At 41.1% G+C, this 27353-nt stretch overlaps 1 protein-coding gene across 1 annotated transcript in view; it reads left to right on the top strand.

Moving 5' to 3' along the window:
* LOC136858414 (sialin) overlaps positions 1–27353 on the top strand; it is a 442086-nt gene that overhangs the window by 352631 nt on the left and 62102 nt on the right. The window contains exon 6 of the mRNA XM_067137938.2: positions 26214–26437. Within this exon, the coding sequence (XP_066994039.2) occupies positions 26214–26437 (224 nt within the window). The remainder of the gene's footprint in view (positions 1–26213; positions 26438–27353) is intronic.

Genomic DNA, 27353 nt, shown 5'->3' with positions numbered 1-27353 from the left:
AAACAGGAGGTGGCCAAAACTTGGCTTACGAGCATTGCTGTGACTATTCTTCTTCTTCTTCTTCTTCTTCTTCTTCTTCTTCTTAATCTGTTTACCTCCAAGGTCGTTTTTTTCCCTCGGACTCAGCGAGGGATCCCATCTCTACCGCCTCAAGGGCAGTGTCCTGGAGGTTCAGACTTTGGGTTGGGGGATACAACTGGGGAGAATGACCAGTACCTCGCCCAGGTGTCCTCACCTGCTATGCTGAACAGGGGCCTTGTGGCGGGATGGGAAGATTGGAAGGGACAGGCAAGGAAGAGGGAAGGATGCGGCCGTGGCCTTAAGTTAGGTACCGTCCCGGTATTTGCCCGGAGGAGAGGTGGGAAACTACGGAAAACCACTTCTAGGATGGCTGAGGTGGGAATCGAACCCACCTCTACTCAGTTGACCTCCCGAGGCTAAGTTGACCCCGTTCCAGCCCTCGTACCATTTTTCAAATTTCGTGGCAGAGCCAGAAATCGAACCCGGACCTCTGGGGTTGGCAGCTAATCACACTAACCACTAGCTGTGCCTATTTGGAAGCATAAAAGTGATTAATGAATGTGTTTGCTATAGGTCTATTCGATTATTATGACATACATTGAACAATTTTCAAAAGAGTCTCTGTGGCTCAGGCGGCAGAGCGTCGGGCTCTCACTGCCGGATACCGTGGTTCTAATCCTGGTCACTCCATGTGAGATTTGTGCTGGACAAAGCGGAGGCGGGACAGGTTTCTCTCCGGGTACTCCGGTTTTTCCCTGTCATCTTTTATTCCAGCAACACTCTCCACTATCATTTCATTTCATCTGTCAGTCATTAGTCATTGCCCCAGAGGAGTGCGACAGGCCTCGGCAAACGGCACGATTCCTATCCTCGGTGCAAGTTGGGGGCTTAATTTATCCCATCCCTGTCCCGGTCATTGACTGGAAAACAGACACTGAACAATTTTGAACGTGTCTTGGACCATGCACTTTGCAAAACTGTCTCATTGATTTACAATAAGTGTGGCTTTATTAAAGGATCTGGAACAGTGGACGCCACCCATGCAGCAAGGCGGTATAGGGAGAGATCAAGAGAAGAGACTCATTACATCTAGCATTCTTGAATTTGGAAATACCCTTCGACTGAGTGCTCAATGAACATTATATGTGGGGATTCGAGAGGGAGAAGAGAGAGAGAGAGAGAGAGAGAGAGAGAGAGAGAGAGAGAGAGAGAGAGAGAGAGAGTGTGTGTGTCGAATTACTTGAATGTTGACCATGTCTTGTGAGTAGTATGTAAATATGCCTGTAAATACGGTAACTGTATATAAGCACACTATGTAGAATGTAATTATATATTTGAATATTGTAATTTTAAGTGGTGATGGGGGCACTTCCGTGTATGTGGGGCTATGCCCTTTCTCCATAAATTGTACCTACAATTGGTGGAAAATAAATAATAATAACAATAATAATAATTATGGCAGTCCCTAATGACCGGGTAAGTTGCCCGTGCGGTTAGGGGCTCTCAGCTGTGAGCTTGCATCCGCGAGATACTGGGTTCGAACCTCACTGTCGGCAGCCCTGAATATGGTTTTCCGTGGTTTCCCATTTCCACACCAGGCAAATGCTGGGGCTGTACCTTAGTTAAGGCCACGGCCGCTTCCTTCCCATTCCTAGACCTATCCCATCGTCGCCACAAGACCCATCTGTGTCGGTGCGACGTATAAAAAAAAAAAAGAAAAAAAGAGAAAACAGCAATCCCTAAGAGCGGATGGAGTACGAGACGTCTATGTCCGAAATGTGCAGCTTCCTTACCGAATCGTCATCAGTGAATTAAGAAACGCACTTTCTTTAAACATCAAAGTTGATATTCACCAAGGCTCGGCTTTGTCACCTCATTTTGTTTCATTCCATGTATGGACTTGGTAACAGCAGATATCCAAACCCAACATCCTTGGAATGTTGTGTTCGACGAGGAACTTATGTTGGCGACTGAAACATGCCAAGGCATACAGCAGCAAACACGAACCTGGAAATGTCACGTTTGTGCGGATGGATTTAAACAGAACATTTCCAAATCTCAGTATCTGGACTGTAGTGAACAAACAGGTGGCTCAGTATACATCGATAGGCAATAACTCAACAAGTGCTTAGACTCGTGCGAATGCGAACACGTGCAGGCTGGGGAAAATGGCGCAGGTGAGTGAGATCTTTACGATGAGAGAACTCCTGTATGGCTGAAATCCAAACTCTGCCTCAGTGATCAGACATGTGAGCAAATGCTGTACGCTACGGAGACGAAGATGCTGTGTTGGTCCGTTAGCTTAACAACAGGGCTCAACGACGTCATCAATGTCGAAGTAAGAAGATTTAGCGTACACCAATATCTAAAAAATTGTGAGAACTTCATTTAAGATGTACTGCGGAGTAGCGACGGCGCAGAACTAAAGAGACCAGTAAAACTAAGCATTGCAGGTCAATGTCGAAGTAAAAAAACTTGGCGTACACCAATATCTAAAAAAAAGTGCGAGAACTTCATTTAAAATGTACTACGGAGTAGCGACGGCGCAGAAGTAAAGAGACCAGTAAAAGTAAGCATAGCAGGCAATCGACCGCAAGGATGACACAAAAACCGATGACTTGATCAAATCAAGGAAGAGATGCGAGCAGCCAACGTCAATCAGGGAAACGTTGCAGATCATGCAAAATGGAAACAAATGTACAGAAGAACCGATCCTGCTACCCGGGATAACATTTAGACTAGACAGCGAAGAAGACAAGCAAAATGCATAAAGTCAGTTTTTCGAGTTTTTGATATTTTCACCATACCCTACGTGATCTTTCGTCTCTATTCAATGACGATATTCATTACGTCGTACGAGGTCATTTGGTTACTAAATGTTCTAATCGCCATTTTTTTGTTAGATCTCCAGAGAGAAATTTCGTTCAGGTTAAGTGACTTGCTGTGTTTAACCAGTAGGCCTAATTATGATTTAAGTAGTGGAAAGTAGGCAGGTAAATCACGCTAAATCTATAGTAAATCAAGTTATGTCATTTTCTTGAACTACTTATGTATGTATGTATGTATGTATGTATGTATTGAACCCTTTAGGTCCATTTTGAGGGATACCTACCTTCCTTACCTATCAGCAAAGTTCATGAGATCTGTCTCTTGGTCGTTTCGGGTTCTTCGTCACTTGCTGAGGTAAAGGTAGGGTTCATTAATTCTAATCTATCTACTGGAATGAAAGGTCTATTTAAAATATTCCTATTTATTCAGGGAAATGAAGTAATTTACTTTGTCAACGATGTCATAGTCAATTGTGTCCACTGGACACCACAATCATTTTTACATAAATGTCAGAACACTGGTGTGAGACTTTAACGTAACTGCCTGATGGGCAATCTTACTAGAAACCATTATCTCAATTATTAATCATTTAAGAAAGGAAAGTCTGGAAATCCTTAAATTCGGCTTCCATGTGAGACCACATGTACCATCATAGTGATTCGTTATGGTCCAGCCCTCGTAACACGAACTCTGGACTCTGAGTATAATTAAGGCCGTCCAATCGGTGTGTGCCACACAGTGGTTCTACGGCATGGACCCTTAATTGAATCGATGTGACCTGCGTCTATGTCATGGACCGACATCTAATCTTCTAAGTTACTTTAAAGTCATTGTGGATGATGACCGCAAGGAAATGATGCTACAATGGCATATGGCCCTAATCTAAGTCACTGAGGTTGATGACCCCCTGACCATCCAAGTTTCTAAGCTGAAGGCTAAACACAATTAAGTTACATCGGTTGATGACCAAAGTTCCACTTTACTATCCCCAGCACATTCACTGCTCAATCAATCAAAGTTCAATAATTACAACAACAACAATGCTCACAAACTTTGTGGCAGAAAATCCATTTCCTTCGGATATGTCCCTTTTATCTTTACTTTATTTTTTAATATTCCCCAGACAACAAATTAAAATTTCCAGAATGCATCTCCAAGTTATTCGCTTGATTAAAGTTATTTCAAAATGCGGTTTCACTGAATTTAATAATTTAATAAATTTAAATGATTTATCGAAATGTTAAAGAACAGTAAATTTTATCTCCGCGGACTTTGGTTTCTTCACAACTTTCTACGCAGCTGTGATGTGAATTCAATATTGCGATGTTTATCTGGCTGGAAAAGAATTTGTTACCTCATTCATGTCCAGCTATATATCTCGTATCGTGATATCACACTTTAAAATCTAATCTAATCCTAACCGTTATTAACACTTGGATATCCTAATAATCTACGTACAAACCAAACAACTCGCCATATAATTACGATGTCATATCTCGTCATTACCATAATGAAATTTGCACACCCCTCACAGACAAACCGATCAATCACGACCATCGCTCTATATTTTGGACAATCCTGAAATTGGGTTACTCTGTTCCTTATACTCAAAGTTCATGGTTTCAAATGTTCATTACGTCCCCAATTACAGTATTTCACAATACTTAGATCATTACCGGCTATGAATTTTCAACTAAATCCAGCATTTTAACGCATCCCCTGGCCGAGAATTACAGTACATTCTCAACTCCACTTCTCTCCCGCTATCATAACTGAGGTCTCTCACCCCAGGCTCGCTTGGCAGTTACATAAACCACCCGGTTCGTTCTACCTGACTGACTTCTCAAAATGCTCCCTTTAAACTCTGCCGACATGATTAAACAAATACGATATTCTAACCAACAAAATGCACAGATATGCTTCAAGATGCCCACACTAATTATACGCGTCGCCAATTATACCGCTATGGATTTCTATGAATTTCTTTCCATTCTCAACATTATAAAATATTCCTCGGGTTATCATATCCCGGCTTCAATGACAGGACTCTAACCTGATTCGCACATCTCATCTCAACTCATATAAAACACTCCTCGGGCTTCAGTGTCCCGGCTTCAATGACAGGTCCAACCTGATTCACAAAACTAACCTCTGTTTCCCAGCTCCACAATTATCATTGACAAAGAACTGGAATAAAATCCTCACTAGAAATTCCGACATCTAATATCGCACAATGCATTACTCATGAATAACTTCGCATAAATGATATCGTATTTAATAACTTGATTTTTACGAGACATGACTGAAACATTCTACTAGATCTTTTTATTGTCAGTCAGACACAGTTTAAAATGGGCATAGAAAAACGTTTCTCTCCGTGACCAAATTCATCTCCTAGGTTCTCACCCGACAGCGCGCTTCCACTCGATTGAAAATGAGTGACCATGGATTATTATTATTAACGTCAAATTGCAGTCAGAAGAATTTTACGTCGAATGAACATCTTGCTTTGACATCACAAAATATAGGCAGTACACTCACACGGATGACGATCTACATTGGACGTGATATCACTTCCGAACCCTATTCAATAACTTTTTACAACATTATATGGCACTCGCAAGACTTCAAAATTTTATCCAAGTGGAAAATAAAACAAATGACTCTTTTAGTCGTACTCTCACATTTACAAAACTTAGTAGGGCGACCATTGCGTCGTATATCCCCATGCAAATACACTTTTAGAAATCACGATACGAGATATAAGAGGTAGTAAGATGGAAAGTCACATTACCTTATGTAGTCACACCATTGTTCGTCATAGGGCTCACCTGCGACCCTGGCATTTTATTTAGCCATTTTTACATTCATGGCTGTACATATCATTGTGTTTCTTCAGGTTTCCTGGAATAAAGCATAAAAAAAAAAGAAAATACCCTTCACTTGATTGCTTGAACGCACACGATGGATTATGATTACTCCTGCCCACCTAGCTACTCTCACATTTACCAAAACTTCCATGTGAGACCACATGTACCATCATAGTGATTCGTTATGGTCCAGCCCTCGTAACACGAACTCTGGACTCTGGTTATAATTAAGGCCGTCCAATCGGTGTGTACCACACAGTGGTTCTACGGCATGGACCCTTAATTGAATCGATGTGACCTGCGTCTATGTCATGGACCGACATCTAATCTTCTAAGTTACTTTAAAGTCATTGTGGATGATGACCGCAAGGAAAGGATGCTACAATGGCATATGGCCCTAATCTAAGTCACTGAGGTTGATGACCCCCTGACCATCCAAGTTTCTAGGCTGAAGGCTAAACACAATTAAGTTACATCGGTTGATGACCAAAGTTCCACTTTACTATCCCCAGCACATTCACTGCTCAATCAATCAAAGTTCAATAATTACAACAACAACAATGCTCACAAACTTTGTGGCAGAAAATCCATTTCCTTCGGATATGTCCCTTTAATCTTTACTTTATTTTAATATTCCCCAGACAACAAACTAAAATTTCCAGAATGCATCTCCAAGTTATTCGCTTGATTAAAGTTATTTCAAAATGCGGTTTCACTGAATTTAATAATTTAATAAATTTAAATGATTTAACGAAATTTTAACAAACAACAAATTTCATCTCCGCGGACTCTGGTTTCCTCACAAATTTCTACGCAGCTGTGATGTGAATTCAATATTGCGATGTTTATCTGGCTGGAAAAGAATTTGTTACATCATTCATGTCCAGCTATATATCTCATCTCGTGATATCATGCTTAAAAATCTAATCTAATCCTAACCGTTATTAACACTTGGATATCCTAATAATCTACGTACAAAGCAAACAACTCGCCATATCATTACGATGTCATATCTCGTCATCACTGAATTTTGCACACCCCTCGCAGACAAATCGATCATCACGACCATCGCTCTATATTTTAGACAACCCTGAAATTGGGTTACTCTGTTCCTTATACTCAAAGTTCATGGTTTCCAATGTTCATTACGTCCCCAATTACAGTATTTTACAATACTTAGATCATTACCGGCTATGAAATTTCAACTAAATCCAGCATTTTAACGTTTTCCTGGCCGAGAATACAGTCTCAATACCAAGCCTGTCCCGTTAGATAGCTGAGGTGTCTCACCCCCCTCGCTCGCTTGGCAGTTACAGGAACCACCTGGTTTATTCACAGATGACTGACTTCTCAAATGTTCCCTTTAAACTCTGCCGACATAATTAAACAAATACGATATTCTAACCAACAAAATGCACAGATTATGCTTCAAGATGCCCACACTAATTATACGCGTCGCCAATTATACCGCTATGGATTTCTATGAATTTCTTTCCATTCCCAACATTATAAATATTCCTCAGACTATCATATCCCGGCTTCACTGACAGGACTCTAACCTGATTCGCACATCTCATTTCAACTCATATAAAACACTCCTCGGGCTTCAGTGTCCCGGCTTCAATGACAGGTCCAACCTGTTTCGCAATACTAACCTCTGTTTCCCAGCTCCACAATTATCATCGACAAAGAACTGGAATAAAATCTTCACTAGAAATCCCAACATCTAATATCGCACAATGCATTACTCATGAATAACTTTGCATAAATGATATCGTATTTAATAACTTGATTTTTTACGAGAAATGACTGAAACATTCTACTAGATCTTTTATTTGTCAGTCAGACACAGTTTAAAATGGGCATTAAAAAAGAACGTTTCTCTCCGTGACCAAATTCATCCCCTAGGTTCTCACCCGACAGCGCGCTTCCACTCGATTGAAAATGAGTGACCATGGATTATTATTATTAACGTCAAATTGCAGACAGAAGAATTTTACATCGAATGAACATCTTACTTTGACATCACAAAATATAGGCAGTACACTCACACGGATGACGATCTACATTGGACGTGATATCACTTCCGAACCCTATTCAATAACTTTTTACAACATTATATGGCACTCGCAAGACTTCAAAAATTTATCCAAGTGGAAAATAAAACAAATGACTCTTTTAGTCGTACTCTCACATTTACAAAACTTAGTAGGGCGACCACTGCGTCGTATATCCCCATGCAAATACACTTTTAGAAATCACGATACGAGATATAAGAGGTAGTAAGATGGAAAGTCACATTACCTTACGTAGTCACACCAGTATTCATCTTAGGGCTCACCTGTGACCCTGGCATTTTATTTAGCCATCTTTACATTCATGGCTGTACATCTCATTATGTTTCTTCAGGTTTCCTGGAATAAAGCATAAAAAAAAAAGAAATACCCTTCACTTGTTTGCGGAGCGCACACGATGGACTATAATTATTCCCGCACACGAATTACTTAATCACATTAGAATATTTCAGTACTTTGACCGTCCTATCTGATACACTTATTTCTCTCAAGAAAACTATCTCCCCATGGAGTCAAGACTTAGCCACACTGGCTAAAATCTGCAGTCGAACTCAGTCTACTTTCGTTGATTTGATTTCGCAGAGCAGCTCAACAATTTTCGTCCGCTTTGTATCACAAATGCCGGAGAAGGAAACTTCGTCATGGCGTCCCTTCATATTTATAGCAGTTACCCCCTCTCTTCAGGTCTCTCCCTTTGCCGCCAAGAAAATTTCTCTAAATTCCTCAATATCTGCTTGTACCTCCTCAATACTCCTAGCCGTTTCTTCCTGAGTGGTACCTAATTTTCTCATATCCTCTTTATTCATCTGGATTAATTTAAAGTCAATGGCCTCAATACGCTGGTCTACAGTTGCCTTGACGTCTTCGGCTACCTGGTCTACTTTGTCATTTACGACGGCTATCTCTTTACGCAACATTTCCTTATGTTCATTCATTGCTGTAAAGACCTTTGACTTATCGTCTTCACGCATGACGTTGAACTTCTCTACCTCTGTCTTCAGATCGGCCTTAAGCTCAGCTCGATCTGACATCAACTGCTGATGTAGTTCCCTACTTTCGTTGACGTGCCTATCGAGGTCTCCTCTAATTATGTCCTGATTTTCACTAAGAACACGATGTAGCTCACGAGTTTCTATAAACTGCTGATTTATTTCATGTTTAAAGTCACCAATGTCCTTCCTAATATCAACGCTAGCTTCCTTACAACTATCCTGAGTGTCCTGGACTTTAATGTCAACATTTTGAACAACTTCTTTCATACCTTTTAATTCTACATCTGCACTGTCTAATTTATTGTCCATGGTTCCTACGACTTCCTTCATACCTTTTAATTCTACATCTGCACTATCTACTTTATTGTCCACTGTTTCCAACCTTACACTCATAGATTTAATACTCTCACTTAAGTCCTTGATCATTTGGACCAACTGCCCTTGGGCCAATTCTCCCTCCTGCATAAACATACTGTATTTAACAGAAAACGATAGGTCATCGGTGAGCCCGAGACTTCAACGGCGTATAATACGACTACAACGATAAACATCACAACATCCTCCTATCTAACACATCACACTGTTAATGCAATATTCTCTAAAATTTTATTTAATAAAATGTGAAATTCAATGTTCACTCGATCAAAGTGATCAGCCAAAACACTCAAACCAGTATTCAAAAATTTGGGAAATTACACTAGCACACTTAAGTTATACCTTTCATTCAGTAGATAAATTATTCTCATAGTGGTATCTCCTAGCCTTACTCATCGGGCGTTTATCTATTTCTTCGAGTTCACTATCAACTCTGGCGCACGATTTTATCATCCATAATGTGGCATAGCCTCAACATTATTTCTCTTTTCCCCTAGTACACGATTTTTCCAAAATATCCTTATCGTTATCGTGACTTAGGTTCCCTCATCGTTATCGTGACTAATGCCCCATCTTTAAGTGACTGATGCCACCACGTTGGAAGCCATTTTAATGATTTCCAGACTTTCCTTTCTTAAATGATTAATAATTGAGACAATGGTTTCTAGTAAGAATGCCCATCAGGCAATTACGTTAAAGTCTCACACCAGTGTTCTGACCATTATGTAAAAATGATTGTGGTGTCCAGTGGATACAGTTGACTTCTATGATACCAGTGACAGATTGCTTCAGAATTTCCTGAATAAATAGGAATCTTTTAAACAGACCTTTCATTACAGTAGATAGATTAGAATTAATGAACCCTACCTTTACCTCAGCAAGTGACGAAGAACCCGAAACGACCCAAGAGACAGATCTCATGAACTTTGCTGATAGGTAAGGAAGGTAGGTATCCCTCAATATGGACCTAAAGGGTTCATTAAAATGGCGCCCAACGTGGGCGGGTTTCGGCACCAGGAGTAATCATAATCCATCGTGTGCGTTCAAGCAATCGAGTGAAGGGTATTTTCTTTTTTTTATGCTTTATTCCAGGAAACCTGAAGAAACACAATGATATGTACAGCCATGAATGTAAAAATGGCTAAATAAAATGCCAGGGTCGCAGGTGAGCCCTATGACGAACAATGGTGTGACTACATAAGGTAATGTGACTTTCCATCTTACTACCTCTTATATCTCGTATCGTGATTTCTAAAAGTGTATTTGCATGGGGATATACGACGCAATGGTCGCCCTACTAAGTTTTGTAAATGTGAGAGTACGACTAAAAGAGTCATTTGTTTTATTTTCCACTTGGATAAAATTTTGAAGTCTTGCGAGTGCCATATAATGTTGTAAAAAGTTATTGAATAGGGTTCGGAAGTGATATCACGTCCAATGTAGATCGTCATCCGTGTGAGTGTACTGCCTATATTTTGTGATGTCAAAGTAAGATGTTCATTCGACGTAAAATTCTTCTGACTGCAATTTGACGTTAATAATAATAATAATCCATGGTCACTCATTTTCAATCGAGTGGAAGCGCGCTGTCGGGTGAGAACCTAGGAGATGAATTTGGTCACGGAGAGAAACGTTTTTCTATGCCCATTTTAAACTGTGTCTGACTGACAATAAAAAGATCTAGTAGAATGTTTCAGTCATGTCTCGTAAAAATCAAGTTATTAAATACGATATCATTTATGCGAAGTTATTCATGAGTAATGCATTGTGCGATATTAGATGTCGGAATTTCTAGTGAGGATTTTATTCCAGTTCTTTGTCAATGATAATTGTGGAGCTGGGAAACAGAGGTTAGTTTTGTGAATCAGGTTGGACCTGTCATTGAAGCCGGGACACTGAAGCCCGAGGAGTGTTTTATATGAGTTGAGATGAGATGTGCGAATCAGGTTAGAGTCCTGTCATTGAAGCCGGGATATGATAACCCGAGGAATATTTTATAATGTTGAGAATGGAAAGAAATTCATAGAAATCCATAGCGGTATAATTGGCGACGCGTATAATTAGTGTGGGCATCTTGAAGCATATCTGTGCATTTTGTTGGTTAGAATATCGTATTTGTTTAATCATGTCGGCAGAGTTTAAAGGGAGCATTTTGAGAAGTCAGTCAGGTAGAACGAACCGGGTGGTTTATGTAACTGCCAAGCGAGCCTGGGGTGAGAGACCTCAGTTATGATAGCGGGAGAGAAGTGGAGTTGAGAATGTACTGTAATTCTCGGCCAGGGGATGCGTTAAAATGCTGGATTTAGTTGAAAATTCATAGCCGGTAATGATCTAAGTATTGTGAAATACTGTAATTGGGGACGTAATGAACATTTGAAACCATGAACTTTGAGTATAAGGAACAGAGTAACCCAATTTCAGGATTGTCCAAAATATAGAGCGATGGTCGTGATTGATCGGTTTGTCTGTGAGGGGTGTGCAAATTTCATTATGGTAATGACGAGATATGACATCGTAATTATATGGCGAGTTGTTTGGTTTGTACGTAGATTATTAGGATATCCAAGTGTTAATAACGGTTAGGATTAGATTAGATTTTAAAGTGTGATATCACGATACGAGATATATAGCTGGACATGAATGAGGTAACAAATTCTTTTCCAGCCAGATAAACATCGCAATATTGAATTCACATCACAGCTGCGTAGAAAGTTGTGAAGAAACCAAAGTCCGCGGAGATAAAATTTACTGTTCTTTAACATTTCGATAAATCATTTAAATTTATTAAATTATTAAATTCAGTGAAACCGCATTTTGAAATAACTTTAATCAAGCGAATAACTTGGAGATGCATTCTGGAAATTTTAATTTGTTGTCTGGGGAATATTAAAAAATAAAGTAAAGATAAAAGGGACATATCCGAAGGAAATGGATTTTCTGCCACAAAGTTTGTGAGCATTGTTGTTGTTGTAATTATTGAACTTTGATTGATTGAGCAGTGAATGTGCTGGGGATAGTAAAGTGGAACTTTGGTCATCAACCGATGTAACTTAATTGTGTTTAGCCTTCAGCTTAGAAACTTGGATGGTCAGGGGGTCATCAACCTCAGTGACTTAGATTAGGGCCATATGCCATTGTAGCATCATTTCCTTGCGGTCATCATCCACAATGACTTTAAAGTAACTTAGAAGATTAGATGTCGGTCCATGACATAGACGCAGGTCACATCGATTCAATTAAGGGTCCATGCCGTAGAACCACTGTGTGGCACACACCGATTGGACGGCCTTAATTATACTCAGAGTCCAGAGTTCGTGTTACGAGGGCTGGACCATAACGAATCACTATGATGGTACATGTGGTCTCACATGGAAGCCGAATTTAAGGATTTCCAGACTTTCCTTTCTTAAATGATTAATAATTGAGATAATGGTTTCTAGTAAGATTGCCCATCAGGCAGTTACGTTAAAGTCTCACACCAGTGTTCTGACATTTATGTAAAAATGATTGTGGTGTCCAGTGGACACAATTGACTATGACATCGTTGACAAAGTAAATTACTTCATTTCCCTGAATAAATAGGAATATTTTAAATAGACCTTTCATTCCAGTAGATAGATTAGAATTAATGAACCCTACCTTTACCTCAGCAAGTGACGAAGAACCCGAAACGACCAAGAGACAGATCTCATGAACTTTGCTGATAGGTAAGGAAGGTAGGTATCCCTCAAAATGGACCTAAAGGGTTCAGTATGTATGTATGTATGTATGTATGTATGTATGTATGTATGTATGTATGTATGTATGTATGTATGTATGTATGTATGTATGTATGTATGTATGTATGTATGTATGTATGTATGTATGTATGTATGTTCGTTCAGTCGTCAGCCCGAAGACTATTTGGATCTTCAACAGCTCCACCATTAGCTGTCATAGATGGCCTAGGCATCACTAAAGAGGCGTGAGGAGTTTCCCGTTGCTTTCCTCACTGGCCCAGAATTTACTATTACATATCAGTAAAATACTGAAATACATGCACCAACCGACCCTATGAGCAACATTTTCACACCATTCATAGCAGAGACTGGCTTCATTTAAATAAGCATTCACTCCTCTTCCAGTACTCTAGCGGGCGTGTGTAACGAATGTAATTGGGAATAAGAAACACAAGTTCAAAAGAGCAAGGCCCTAAAAAATTCTCTCTTACAATGTAAAATAACCTGTAAATATTATATGACTGCTTAATCGCACATATTCTGCAAAACTAAAGGACATGCTTGAACTATTACCATATGCCCCTTCACCGTGGAGAAAGTATTTTTTATCGACATTCATCGACTCACAGGCTTAGGTAACACAAGAAAATGAAGCAAAAAAAAAAAACCAAACAAAAAACAGAGAATGACAACAGTGACGACGACAAGACTGACTCGGAAAACGTGACATAATTTAATGGGTTTTTTTTTTTTTTTTTTGGAAGATTGTGTTAGAGAAAGACGAAGTCGAAGCTTCATAATGTGTTCATTAAAGATATAAAGTCCTTTATAATAATAAAAATGTACAATAAAGAAAACAGAAAATGGATCAGTTGTGCGTTTTCTGAATAAATTTTTTTTTGTCTAAAATAGAACCGTGCATAACATGTGTTACTTCTTTTTTGTTTAGTTCACCCGAATAAAATAATGTGGCAAAACTGAAATTGCGAAAATTCTCTGAACGTAAGAAGTACTGAATATCACCAGGAACCTGCCGCTGCAATGAGAATGGATGCAACAATATGGAACTACAGCTCACGTCACGAGGGAATCAGTTTCCCTTCTGCAATGACACTTTGGAGATCGCTTAATTTCTCGTGGAAAAGAATTCCCTCTTCCTACGCACTCCAGGGACCTTACTTCCCCAGATAGCTGTGAAGTGGCATTTTAGGTGCCTAAAACACGTTCTTATGCATCTCCATTTAGATTCTATAAAATGTAATATACGCTTTAATAATTTGCTAAAGAATTACAATAACATGACGAGGTTTCGCATTAATTTAATAGACATTTAAAAGAAACAATCCGTTTTCCGGTCAGATGACCCTCGTAGGTATGTTCCCGAATTACAAGAGAAGGTACAGTTATTTTTTGTATTCTTGCGGCAACCTACGTTCCTCAACATGTTCTACAATCTACATTCTACAGGATCGTTCTGAACATTCCTTGAGACGTGAGAGTGTACATACTGAGCACATGCTGTACCTACGCAGTTAGATACATGTTGCCGTCGTCACCTTGATGCTATAACGAGAATGTAATTTCAGTAATGTTTGTTTTGCCGTATACAGAGCCAGCCTGGTGGCCACGATCGCTAAGGCTTTGAATTCTATACGCTCTGACACCGTGGTTAGGCTGTTCGAGTCTCATTGGTCGAAAAAAACTATTCACCATCAGAATGTTGGCCAGCAGTGTAGGGGAGGTGGTATTAGACAATTTCTAATTACTAGATTGCGTGCCAAAAGCCTGGATTAAATTCCAAACCTCTTCGTGGTGCTCATATGGAGTAATAATAATAATAATTTCGTGTGGCTATTTCTAGCCGAGTGCAGCCCTTGTAAGGCAGACCCTCCGATGAGGGTGGGCGGCATCTGCCATGTGTACGTAACTGCGTGCTACTGTGGTGGAGGATAGTGTTATGTGTGGTGTGTGAGTTGCAGGGATGTTGGGGACAGCACAAACACCCAGCCCCCGGGCCATTGTAATTAACCAATGAAGGTTAAAATCTCCGACCCGTCCGGGAATCGAACCCGGGACCCTCTGAACCGAAGGCCAGCACGCTGACCATTCAGCCAACGAGTCGGACCTCATATGGAGTGAGGGCATATGACGGTGTTCACGGTGATTCTTCCGTCGGATGGGGCCGTTAAGCCTTGAGCAGGCCCCTTAGTGCTACTCGACAGGAGTAGGCTATATGCTGGCACCGGGTTTCACCCTCTCCCTTTCTACTATCATATATCAAGTCATTCATTTAATTTCATTAACTCCTCTGATGACGTTGACGTCAGGAAGGGCATCCGGTCATAAAAACTCGCTATGAAAATTCAACTCACTTCATACCCTACCCCGTACAAGAAACGGGACAAGGTTTGAACATACATACATTTGTTTTGCTGTATACTGTACTTTCACATAGTTATTCCTGAAAGTATGCACTTATTGAGTTTGCCATTTATATTCGCAACGTCTTAAATGATGCTCTTCTTTCGTAAAAATGGTTTAAGATAACCTGTATCGTGTACCTATGCAATGCGTAATGTCTCGTTCGACAGTGAGTATACAGAGAACGAAGGTTCTAGCCAGGTTCGAGCCATTATCGGGCGATTTGGCCGTGCGGTTAGGAGCGCGCAGCTCTGTGCTTGCATCCGGGAGATAGTGGGTTCGAATCCCACTGTCGGTAGCCCTGAAAATGGTTTTCCGTTGTTCCCATTTTCACACCACGCAAATGCTGGGGCTGTACCTTAATTAAGGCTACGGCCGCTTCCTTCCCACTCCTAGCCCTTTCTTATCCCATCGTTGCCATAAGACTTGTCTGTGTCGGTGCGACGTACAGCCACTAGCTAGTCATTATCATAAGCCAAGAATCTTTCTTTTTTTCCTATTGGCTTTACGTCGCACTGACACAGATAGGTCTTATGGTGACGATGGGATAGGAAAGGACTAGGAGTTGGAAGGAAGCGGCCGTGGCCTTAATTAAGGTACAACCCAAGCATTTGCCTAGTGTGAAAATGGGAAACCACAGAAAACTATCTTCAGGGCTGCCGACAGTGGGATTCGAACCCACTGTCTCACTGCTGCGCGCCTCTAACCACACGGCCAACTCGCCCGGTAAGCCAAGAATCTAATCAAGACTGTTACGTCCCTTACAGGTTAGTGCTTAGAATATTCTGGTTGACAGGAACGATGTCAACATACAATGGTAGGCCTACCGCCGCAATGACGTGCGCCAGTAGCATGGCGTTTAAATTACGACCCAGATTATAATAATGAGTTCATATCATACAGTTTTTAACGTATGTGGTTATAAGGACGGGAAATGAACTGATAATCGCAGTGCGGGACATCCAAGGAGAAGAACACCAGACATGGGACAGTTGAACATTTTTCCTTCCTCCCATAGGTCGGAGGAATTTCCTTCTCCGGCTCCGGTGTTGTAATAAATTTCAGAAACTGCTGACCTCATTCTTCCTCGTTTAGTAACGGGAACTGCCGAATTATCTGCGCTAAATTTCCTGATTCAGAGAACGAGCAGCTGTTGGACCCCTCATTGATAGTTTAGTTTCTGTACAATTAGAGCAGAGTTTTCATCTAGCAGAGATGAGTAGCAAGAAAATAGAGTCTGTCAGTGTAACTTTTGTTGACCAGGGGTGCCCAGAAGATTCTGATTTAGTTTATATTTTATCCTGTCAACCTCCCTTCGTGAACGTTTGTTTTCCCCAACCTCGTCGATATTACGGTAAGCAAGGTTTAGAGATTCTTTCACTGTCCCCGCCTTCCTCCGACTATGGTTACTTCCCTCCGCCCCCACCACTCTTTCTTCTAGTGATCGTTGCTTCAAGTCTTTATTCCACTTTCTATAGTCGTCAATAATATTTTCATAATCTATAGGGGCTGACGATCAAATTCGTGAATATCTCCATTATTATCCTTCGCACAGTGAAAACAGTTGTCAAATACCAGATCGGAAATTATATTTTACACAACGTGTATTATGTACAGTTTTCGATACAGCTAATACTAACGGGCACTATTGTACGCTAATCAAATAATATAGGCCTATAGTCTAGTGAACAATCCGGCTTTCCTTGAACTTAAATACCGAGTTTCGAGAAATTGTGTTTAGCAGTTTACCCCTTATCTCGTAACAAACAAAAACAAAAACAAACAAACAAACACAATAATGTTGTTTGATTTACGTCCCACTAACTATTTTTTACGGTTTTCGGAGACGCCGAGGTGCCGGAATTTAGTCCCGCAGGAGTTCTTTTACGTGCCAATAAATCTACCGACACGAGGCTGACGTATGTAAGCATCTTGAAATACCACCGGACTGAGCCAGGATCGAACCTGCTAAGTTGGGATCAGAAGGCCAGCGCCTCAACCGTCTGAGAACAAACAAACAAGCAAAGAAAGAAAAAGAAAGAAAGAAAGAAAGAAAGAAAGAAAGAAAGAAAGAAAGTAACAAACAAACAAACAAACAAACAAACAAACAAAAACCAAACTGGTAGTCAGACGGAAAGATAAAAATGTGTTGAACTTTCGACTTTTTAATAATACCCAACCTGAGAAAAGTACCAAATGTGAAGCGAAAATTTGAAGTCTAGAGACAATTAATTTTATTTATACAGAGTATTCCTAAAAAAGTGGAAAGAAGTCGGGGCATGGGCAGTACACCCCAAAACAACACAAAACGTCCCTGTAAACATATGCCCAATGATCGTTTATGTTATCAGTAGACCTGGGATTTTAGGCTCTAAAAAAATAGTTTTAGGCACCTAAAATAGGCTTTTAAGACAAGTAAATAGGCATTTAAAAGAGAAAATAGGCACTTAAAATATGTTTTTAAAATGTGTGGATGGGCAGGAAATAGACTTTAAAATATTACAATATACACTTAAACTGTAACGTGATACTTTCTTTACTTTAACAAATGTGGTATCCCTATTCTTAATCAAAATAACTGTAAAATTAAGACAGAATAAAAAAGACATTTATCAAAAACAATATAAAAAGTCATGTGTCAAGAAAGTTATGGATTATATATCATTATCAGTACTGATATAAAACCTTAATACTAAAATCACTGTACACAATTACAGCACTGTAGGCATCCAATAACTGTGTAAACGCGAATGGAGTATGTGTTTATTATTTATGAGGAAAATTCCTACAGTACTTTCATTCGTAGTTTGCTTTACAGTATATAACAATAATCTTCTCAAATTTTCCACAGTCAGGCTGTGTCTTTTGTCTCTTAAAATCATTTTGAAAGCAGAAAAAGAGCGCTCCACACTCACAGATGTTAGAGGGGCATAGGGAAATTTACCTACATTTTTCAATTTAATTTCACTTGGTAAGTCTACCTTTTCCCCATCCATTACCTGATGTACCCTTTTCATCACTGAATAAACTGGGTTCTTCTGCAATACACTGGACCACTTGTCTCTTATTTTATCCCCTACCTTGCCCCTAGCACTTTGTGTGTTATTCTCAGCTTCCTCAATTACAGAAAATTGCTATTTGAGACTGTTTCCTTTTTACTCCATTTTTGTAACGGTGACTGGAAGAAATGAAAAATTTGCTTGAATATACGCAACGTCTCTCTGAACACTGGAACAATCATTTAACAACTCTTTGACAGACGACATGCATGCAGAGGTGTCCGTTAAAGGCAAATTGTCTATCACAGTCATGATTTCCTCAAGATGTTCTGCATAACACAGGGCAACTTCCATCCAGGAACCCCAGCGGTTATGATTGGCTGCAGTGGAAGGGGAATAGAGGGGAGTTTCTCTCGAAAGATGGCTATTCTTGATGGAGCCTTACAGAACACTTCTTCATTGTTGAAATGAGAGTATTTACTGCAGGAAACTCGGCCCTAACTGTTTCTGCGAGTCTATGCTAGGCATGGGCCATGCAAGTAACATGAATTAAAGAAGGATAGAAAGTTTTGAGGAGAGGTGCAGTGGCAATCATGTAGGAAGCAGCATCGGAGACAAGGAGCAGGACTTTAGAATCATCGACACTCCCATGATACAACAAATGCATCCCCTTGTTGATGAAGTACGCAATGCTTTGACTATTGACTTTCTCAAGCTGTTTAGAGCAAAGAAGGTGAGCGGCAGATGCCTGATTGGGTTCCAGTTTTCCTACTATAAGGTTAGCAATGTACCTTCCCACAGAGTCGGTGGTTTCGTCCACACACAACCATATGCAAGACTCCCCAATATCCTCCCTGATTGACAAAATGACCTCATTGTAACAAATATATTTTCTTTAATGTAGATGTTGATGGGATGTGCTGCTTTGTGCATTTCTGTAAAAAATCTCTGAAAACCGGATTATGCACAGCATTCCAGGGGATATTTGCTGCAACTAGGGCTCTACACATATCAGCATAGAAACCATTATAGGTTGTAGGAGATATACTTTGTGTGAGCAGAGTCTGTCTAATGTTACTTGTCATGGCTGCTTTCGCTTTGTGACTGACAGTATCCGCATGCTGCTGAAGGTGGCATTTTTTCTCATGTGAAATCTAAAACACAATAAAGTGATGTCAATTAGAGACTAAGATGAGGAGTAGAAAAGGTGAGCTATTGAATAAAATTTGTAATTTTTAACTATTTAAATTAAGCCATTATTACTCTCAGTTTAATTATGAACAAGAACACTACAGTCCCCGAAGTGCCTTGGCTTTCAATAACGGTTGCTGCCCAGCTTATGGCCTGCAGATATTGGGCGGTGTGTGGTCAGCACGGTAGATCTCTCAGCCGTATTGCCTTGCCTCCGTGACCCCTGCCTACTGTAGCTTCTCAAATGTCCTCACGATGCTGGGTCAACACCGTTCCAGACCTCATAGATTTCTAAATTACTGCCGGTACTGGAAATCGAACCCAGATCGCCTGGACTAGGTCTCTACAATTAATTAGAGGAGCCAATATCAAAACCTTAGTTTTAGATTAATATGAAATTTAAGATATATGCATATAGCTGCTTATTGCAGTACTGGCAGAAAATAATCTTGCCATCAAAAGTCTCCCTAGAAATTGTACAAGCCATTGTAATCTTAGATGATTTCGTTTTAGGCATGATGAACTATATTTAAAGATAAAAAGTTCATTGTTCCGCATTGAAAAGTATCACAGTTAAAATTGAAATAATAAAGAGGTTCAACCTATTCAATACCAAAGAATAAGAAATGCAGTGATTACATTCTTATTTAATAATAAGTAGAAATGGTACCGGTTTCGACCCTAGTCCAGGTCATCATCAGCCGATTAAAACATGAAAAACAATGCATAGGAAAAAGAAAATAAAAGATCAAGTTCACTCCGGATCAGTAGAAGAGGCGATATAAAAATGACGGGGGTAGACACTGTAAAATTCAGAAGAAGTAAAATGTAAGTCACTTAAAAGAAACAGTGCGTAATTTTCTGAGCGGCAGTATGGCACACGCAGTGTTAGGCAAAGTCTTATAATGTTTATGAAAAGCGGAGAACGGTTAAATGAGCTAGCTTGAATACACTGTTAGGCACAAAGTCATAACACAATCGAACAATCGATAACACATTTTCTTTTTCCTATGCATTGTTTTTCATGTTTTAATCGGCTGATAATGGCCTGGACTAAGGTCGAAACCGGTACCACTTCTAATTATTAAATAAGAATGTAATCACTGCATTTCTTATTCTTTGGTATTGAATAGGTTGAACCTCTTTATTATTTAAATTTTAACTATGATGAACTACATTCACTTAAACAGATATTCTTTCACTGGCGACTTGACACAGTATGTCCCTTCTTACTACCTGCTCCTTGTTCTTCCTAGATAATCCTCCCCCTCCACCCTTCACTCAGCATTCCTTTGATGACAGTTGTCTGGGAAGAGCACATTTCTGTGAAAAACCCACCCTCTGCTCTTCTGCTCGTTCCAGGGATATCCATTGTGTGATTGTAAAAATTACGGCTGAATTTTATTGTAAATGTAGAAAATAGGCATTTTAGGCACTAAAATAGTAAAATAGGCTCTAAAGGTCCAAATAGGCATTTTAGGGCACTATAAAACTCTATTAATGTAAGCGATTTATCATGAAACATCAACATATTTTTTAAAAAGTCATGTTATTTTGTAAGGAACAAAATAGGCATTTGCCTTAAAATCCCAGGTCTAGTTATCAGCTGCAATGCCAAGGATATTTCGAATGAATTTTGGAGTCGGGGAATTCTTTCTTCAAGTTCTGTATGATCTAAATTGCCATCTAATCATTAGGAGCTGGTTGATGTCTAATCTTCCTCCAATGTCACAATAGCATAAGATTCTCTTTTTGATAACACCCTGATCGATTCCTAACAACACTCAAAAGTACTTTGGCCAACTGCCGAAAAGCCATCAGATCTATGACACATTTTAACCACTTCTTGTAGAGTGAGGTATCACTGGGCTACAACTACATGAATTGGGATATGCCAGCTGGGTCTGTTACCAATAATTCCAGTACAACTTTGAAACTCGTAAACGATCGGCCATAGAACGTTTGTTCATAGGCTTGTTTTGTGTTATTGAGTGCAATGCCCACGCCCCGATTACAACCAACATATTGCGGAACACTGTGCGTCGATTAAAAAAATCATTCCTTATCCTGAAGGGGTAAGGTGGGGCACTGAAAACGTCCTCTCTCTGGCCAAGAGATGCGTACTGGTGATTTGAGGTGCGCTGAAGGGTGAGAAGGGATCGGCTCTGGCCTATAAATGGACTGTCCCGGCATTTTCCTGAAGCGAGAATGGGGAAACCACAGAAAACCATTCTCAGGATAGCCAACGGTGGGGTGAACCCACTCGCCTCCCGAGTGCAGAGCTCGACTCTCCCTCAAACCGCACTGATCGACCATCGATCAAATCTAAAACAGTTGTCTTTTCAGATTAGGGATTCAGACCTCTATCATGGGGTATTGCCAGACAGTGCATTCTAGTTTCTGTGCTACTTCTCTACTGACTAATTGAAAGACTCGTTGTTGCCAAAGCACTGGTTGTTTGTTCCCCACTCCAATTACTAACGTACAAAGTGTTGCATCACATTAAATTTTCTCATGGCGACTTCTTGTTTGCGATGATTCAGGTGATTATGTTGCACATGATTGTGAGGGGCGTAATAACCGAATGATGCCACTACTGGCTTCTCACCAAGGCAGTCGCGGTTCGAACCTTGGCCAGTAACTTGCATATGAAATTTTTGGAATGAAAAGTCATGTCCCTGTAGGTCGGTTTCCACATAAACTGGATGTCCCGTGGCTATATTCACCTAAACCTACAAGCTTGTTTCTTACATGACTGAGAGTCCCTTGAAAAATGAATAAGTGAATTAATAATAATAATAACAATAATAATGATAATAATAATCATACAAACATACATACATACATACACACACACACACCTATACGTCTTCATTATAAACTGCTATGACTTTTACAGGCCCGGTCTAGAAAGCCAAGAATAACGGCCGAGAGGATTCGTCGTGCTGACCACACGACACCTCGTAATCTGCAGGCCTTCGGGCTGAGCAGCGGTCGCTTGGTAGGCCAAGGCCCTTCAAGGGCTGTAGTGCGATGGGGTTTGGTTTGGTTTGGTTTTTTTTATGACTTTTACAGGCCGACATCGCACGACAAACATCGCCGAATGGACTTGCTTTCGCCCTTTAACAAATCGGCTTCTTCTTCTAGGTTTGAACCTGGGATTTTGGGATCTGGGGCCGGTACTCTACCGCTCATCTACAGACGGTGCTATAAATAGTGAGTCACGTAATCCAGTCACTCTTCTGGGAAAGAGTATAAGATGGGAGGACGAAGATTCATTGTTACACTGTTGACATATGTTTGTTCGCACTCCATGTCTAAACGCTTCATAGAACAACACCAGCATATTGGAGACTTTGATAGAGTTAGTTAAGTGGAGACTACGAGTTGGCTTTTCGACACGTTGGTGCTCGTCTTGTAACGAAGCATGACATGAAGCACTACACGAAGGATCCGAAAGGCCCCGATATATAACCGAATGAAAGGACAGATACTTCGTACGTATAGCTATTACAGATCATACTGCCACATCACAAATAATGTCCTCCTCCGTAGCGTAGCGGATAGCTCTGTTAGGTTGCGTGTAAGTGAAACAGATAATAGAGAGACAGAGATAGAAGCGAAAGTTTTCGTATTATTTAATGAATTGTCCGCCACCGACCCCTTTGCTGAATGGTCAGCGTTGAGGCCTTCGGTTCAGACGGTCCCGGGTTCGATTCTCGGCGAGGTCGGGGATTTTAATAGCGTTTGATTAATTCTTCTGGCTCGGGGACTAGTTGTTTGTTTGTTTGTTTGTTTGTAACAACACTCTCCACTTCACATTCAGACTAGACACCATACTACCAACCAACACAGACACACGCATTAGTGATTACATCCCTCCACATAGGGTTGGCGTCTGGAAGGGCAAATCCACATGTGTGACAGAGTTCCGACTCACGACCCCACAAGGTGTAGGAAGAGCGGTAGAAGTAGAAGAAGATTTAAAGAATTGTCCGCCCCTATGGTGCAGTGGTTAGTGTGATTAACTGCCGCCCCTGGAGGCCCTGGAGGACTGAAGCGGAGTCCACTCAGCCTCGAGAGGCCAACTGAGTACGAGGGGTTCGTTTCCCACTTCAGCCATTCTCCAAGTGGTTTTCCGTGGTTTCCAACTTCTTCTCCAGGTAAATGCCGGGATGATACCTAACCTAATGCGACGCCCGCTCCCTTTCCTCTTCCTTTCCTATCCCTTCCAATCCAGTCATTTGACCGGGTCAGGAATGGCATGAATGAAGCCCCCATCTAGCGGCGAGGATAGGAAATGTGCCGGCTGCCGAAGCCTGTCTCACTCCTCTGGGGCAATGAAAAAATGAAATGAAACGGCGGGAGTGTCCGAGGACATGTTCGGCTTGCCAGGTGCATGTCTTTCGACTTGACTCCCGTAAGCGACCTGCACGTCGTGATGAGGAAGAAATGATGATGAAGACGACACTTACACCCAGCCCCCGTGCCAGAGAAATTAACCAATGACGGTTAAAATTCCCGACCCTGCCGGTAATCGAACCCGGGACCCCTGTGACCAAAGGCCAGCACGCTAACCTTTTAGCCATGGAGCCGGACCTCTGGGACAATGATTAATGAATGATTAATGAAATTAAATGCTATTGGAGAATGTTGCTAGAATGAAATATGACAGGGAAAAACGGAATACCGGAGAAAAACCTGTCCTGCCTCCGCTTTGTCCACCACAGATGTCACATGGAGTGACCGGGATTTGTACCACGGTATCCAGCGGTGAGAGGCCGGCTCGCTGCCGCCTGAGCCGTTGAGGCTTCAAATGGATTAAATAAATAAATACATTGAATAAATAAACAAACAAATAAATAATAATTTAAAGAATTTCCGTCAAACTTTCGGCAGTTTATGATGTTGAGGAATCCAGTTGGATTTAGTACGCCTGGTGGCCATGATAGTTAAGGCGTTATGGTCTGACATCCTGGTTAGCCGGTTCGAGTCCTGTTGGTCGGAAACCTTTTCACCATCTGAATGTTAGCCGGCGGGGTAGGAAAGGTGGTGGTATAGAATTTATAATCACTAGATTGCGTGCCAAAAGCCATGATCTAATTCCAAATCTCTCCGCTGTTTTCAGATGGAGTGAGGCCATATGGCGCTGTTGAAGGTGATTCATCCATCGGGTGGGAACGTTAAGCCTTAAGCAGACCCCTTTGGTGCTATTCGACAGGCGGAGGCTGTGAGCCGGCATTGGGTTTCACTCTCTCCTTTCCAACTATCATACGTCACGTCATTCATGTCATCTCATTATCTCCTCTGATGGAGTTAACGTCAGAAAGGGCATCTGGTCGTAAAAACTCGCTGCGAAGATTCATCTCACTTCATATCCGACCCCATAGAGAAATGGGACAAAGGTTGGACACACATAAATACTGCAATCCAGAGGGAATATGTATGCAAAGTTTGAACTTCGTGGCTCATCGCGAATTTGGTAACGATACTTGTAAAGACCATTAACATGACTGAAAGCGCAATGGATTATATACAAGATTTAAACAAGCAACGAGGATATTGAAAGACAGTAGTAATTATATTTCCAAGATACAGTAGCGAATATTTTCTTTAAAATGCGTTTTGGTGATTGTTATCTAGAGGCAGTATCTATTTTTAAAAAATACGACCGAGCGAGTTGGCCTTTTGGTTAGAGTCGCGTAGCTGTGAGGTTGCGATCGGGAGATAGAGGGTTCGAACTCCACTGTCGGCAGCTATTAAAATGGTTTCCGTGGTTTCACATTGTCATACCAGACAAATGCTGGGGTTGTACCTTAATTAAGGCTACGGTCGCTTCGTCCCTACTCCAAGCCCTTTTCTATTCCATTATTGCGATGACCCATCCGAGTCGATGCGACGTAAAGCAAAACTAATAATAATAATAATAATAATAATAATAATAATAATAATAATAATAATAAAACAGATACACAAAACGATACACACGTATGGTGAGCACGATTTCTCTGCCTTCTAAAATGCGACAGGAATTAGCAACTGTACTGCCTACAACAATAACGTCCATCGTCTTAGAATTTTATACCGGGCGAGTTGGCCGTGCGGTTAGGTGTGCGCAGCTGTGAGTTTACATCCGGGAGATAGTGAGTTCGAGCCCCACTGTCGGCAGCCCTGATGATGGTTTTCAGTGGTTTCTCATTTTCACACCAGGCAAATATCCGGCTCCGTGGCTAAATGGTTAGTGTGCTGGCCTTTGGCCACAGGAGTCCCGGGTTTTATTCCCGGAAGGGTCGGGAATTTTAACCATAATCGGTTAATTCCGCTGACACTGGGGCTGGGTGTATGAGTCGTCTTCATTATCATTTCATTCTCATCACGACGCGCAGGTCACCTACGGGTGTCAAATCAAAAGACCTGTATCTGGCGAGCCGAACTTGTCCTCGGACACTTCCGGCGCAAAAGGCCATACGCCATTTCATTTTACCAGGCAAATGCTGGGGCTGTATCTTAATTAAGGCCACGGCCGCATCTTCCCATTCCTAGCCCTTTCGTCGCCATAAGACCTGTCTGTGTCGGTGCGACGTAAAACCAACAGCAAATATATATACAGTATATATAAACGGTTTCTTTTCGCCGTGTGCATAACGAGTTGCTATGCTAGAATTAATAAAAATATGTTCCGTCGATGCACTGGTTTAACCTGTCTTTACCATGTTTCTAGCTGTGTCAGTGGGCTACGCCGCCGTGGGACTGGTGGGTACTCGAGTGGTACAGCTGGTGGGTCGGGACTGGTTATGTTACGTGCTCACGGTCCTCACCGTGCTATGGTTCCTGGCCTGGTATCAAATGGTACACGACTGCCCAGCTGACCATCCTCGTCTCTCTGCTGAACAGAGACAGCGCCTTCTGATCGCCGTCGGACCGGGCCTGGCGTCACGACAAGCGGTGTGTACATTTTACAAAACCCCCTCATAATTATAAGCCCTTGCTCTTATATAATAATCTTAAAATGTGCACCAGGTATCCAAAAGATATGAAGTTTAATGGAAGAATTTACTTTGTGAGAGTGAGAGACCTGTAGGGCACAAGCCTTGTTTCGCTAATGGCCAGTTCTTTAGGCGACTCGACTCGATTTCTCATGTCTCTAATTGTATTAGTGGGCTACGCCGCTGGGAACTTGATGGATTCCAAGTAGTTCCTGCACGTAAACGAGGGAGCAGAGTAATATGCATGGGCCTTTTACTAAGTCACGGCAATCGCGTTTTAGTGGACAAATGCAGGTAACTCGGTATTTAGAAATATGCATAAAGACAAGATACATTATACGCTACTAGTTAATGCCCTTTAGGTCAGTTACTTGCTGAAAGAGTCAGGCTAAGGGAGAGAATAAAGCGACACCACTTGAATTTCCACATTGTGAGTTAATACTGAACGCTATTGAACAATGTTTCGTACCTGTGTAAACACATTAATAAATTAGAAGCATATGTAGTAATCACCAGGACAGCCAGTCCCTCGCAGTCAACGATAATCTCTCTGTGGGTTGGGGTAGTAGAATAGACTATATCCACGGCATCCGCTGTCTGTCAAAACAGGCTATTGGTCTGTTGTCTCCAGCTCTTACTATCCTGGGCCAGACGTGATGCACCAAGGAGGTTCAACCCAGTTATTCTTTCTTTCTTTCTTTCTTTCTTTCTTTCTTTCTTTCTTAATTCGTTTACCCTCCAGGGTTAGTTTTTCCCTCGGACTCAGCGAGGGACCACACCTCTACCGCCTCAAGGGCAGTGTCCTGGAGCGTGAGTAATTTGGTAGGGGATACAACTAGGGAGGAGGATCAGTATCTCGGCCAGACGGCCTCATC

This window comes from Anabrus simplex, chromosome 1 (assembly GCF_040414725.1).
Source record: "Anabrus simplex isolate iqAnaSimp1 chromosome 1, ASM4041472v1, whole genome shotgun sequence".
NCBI lineage: Eukaryota > Metazoa > Arthropoda > Insecta > Orthoptera > Tettigoniidae > Anabrus > Anabrus simplex.
This window is presented reverse-complemented; position numbering and strand designations above follow the sequence as displayed.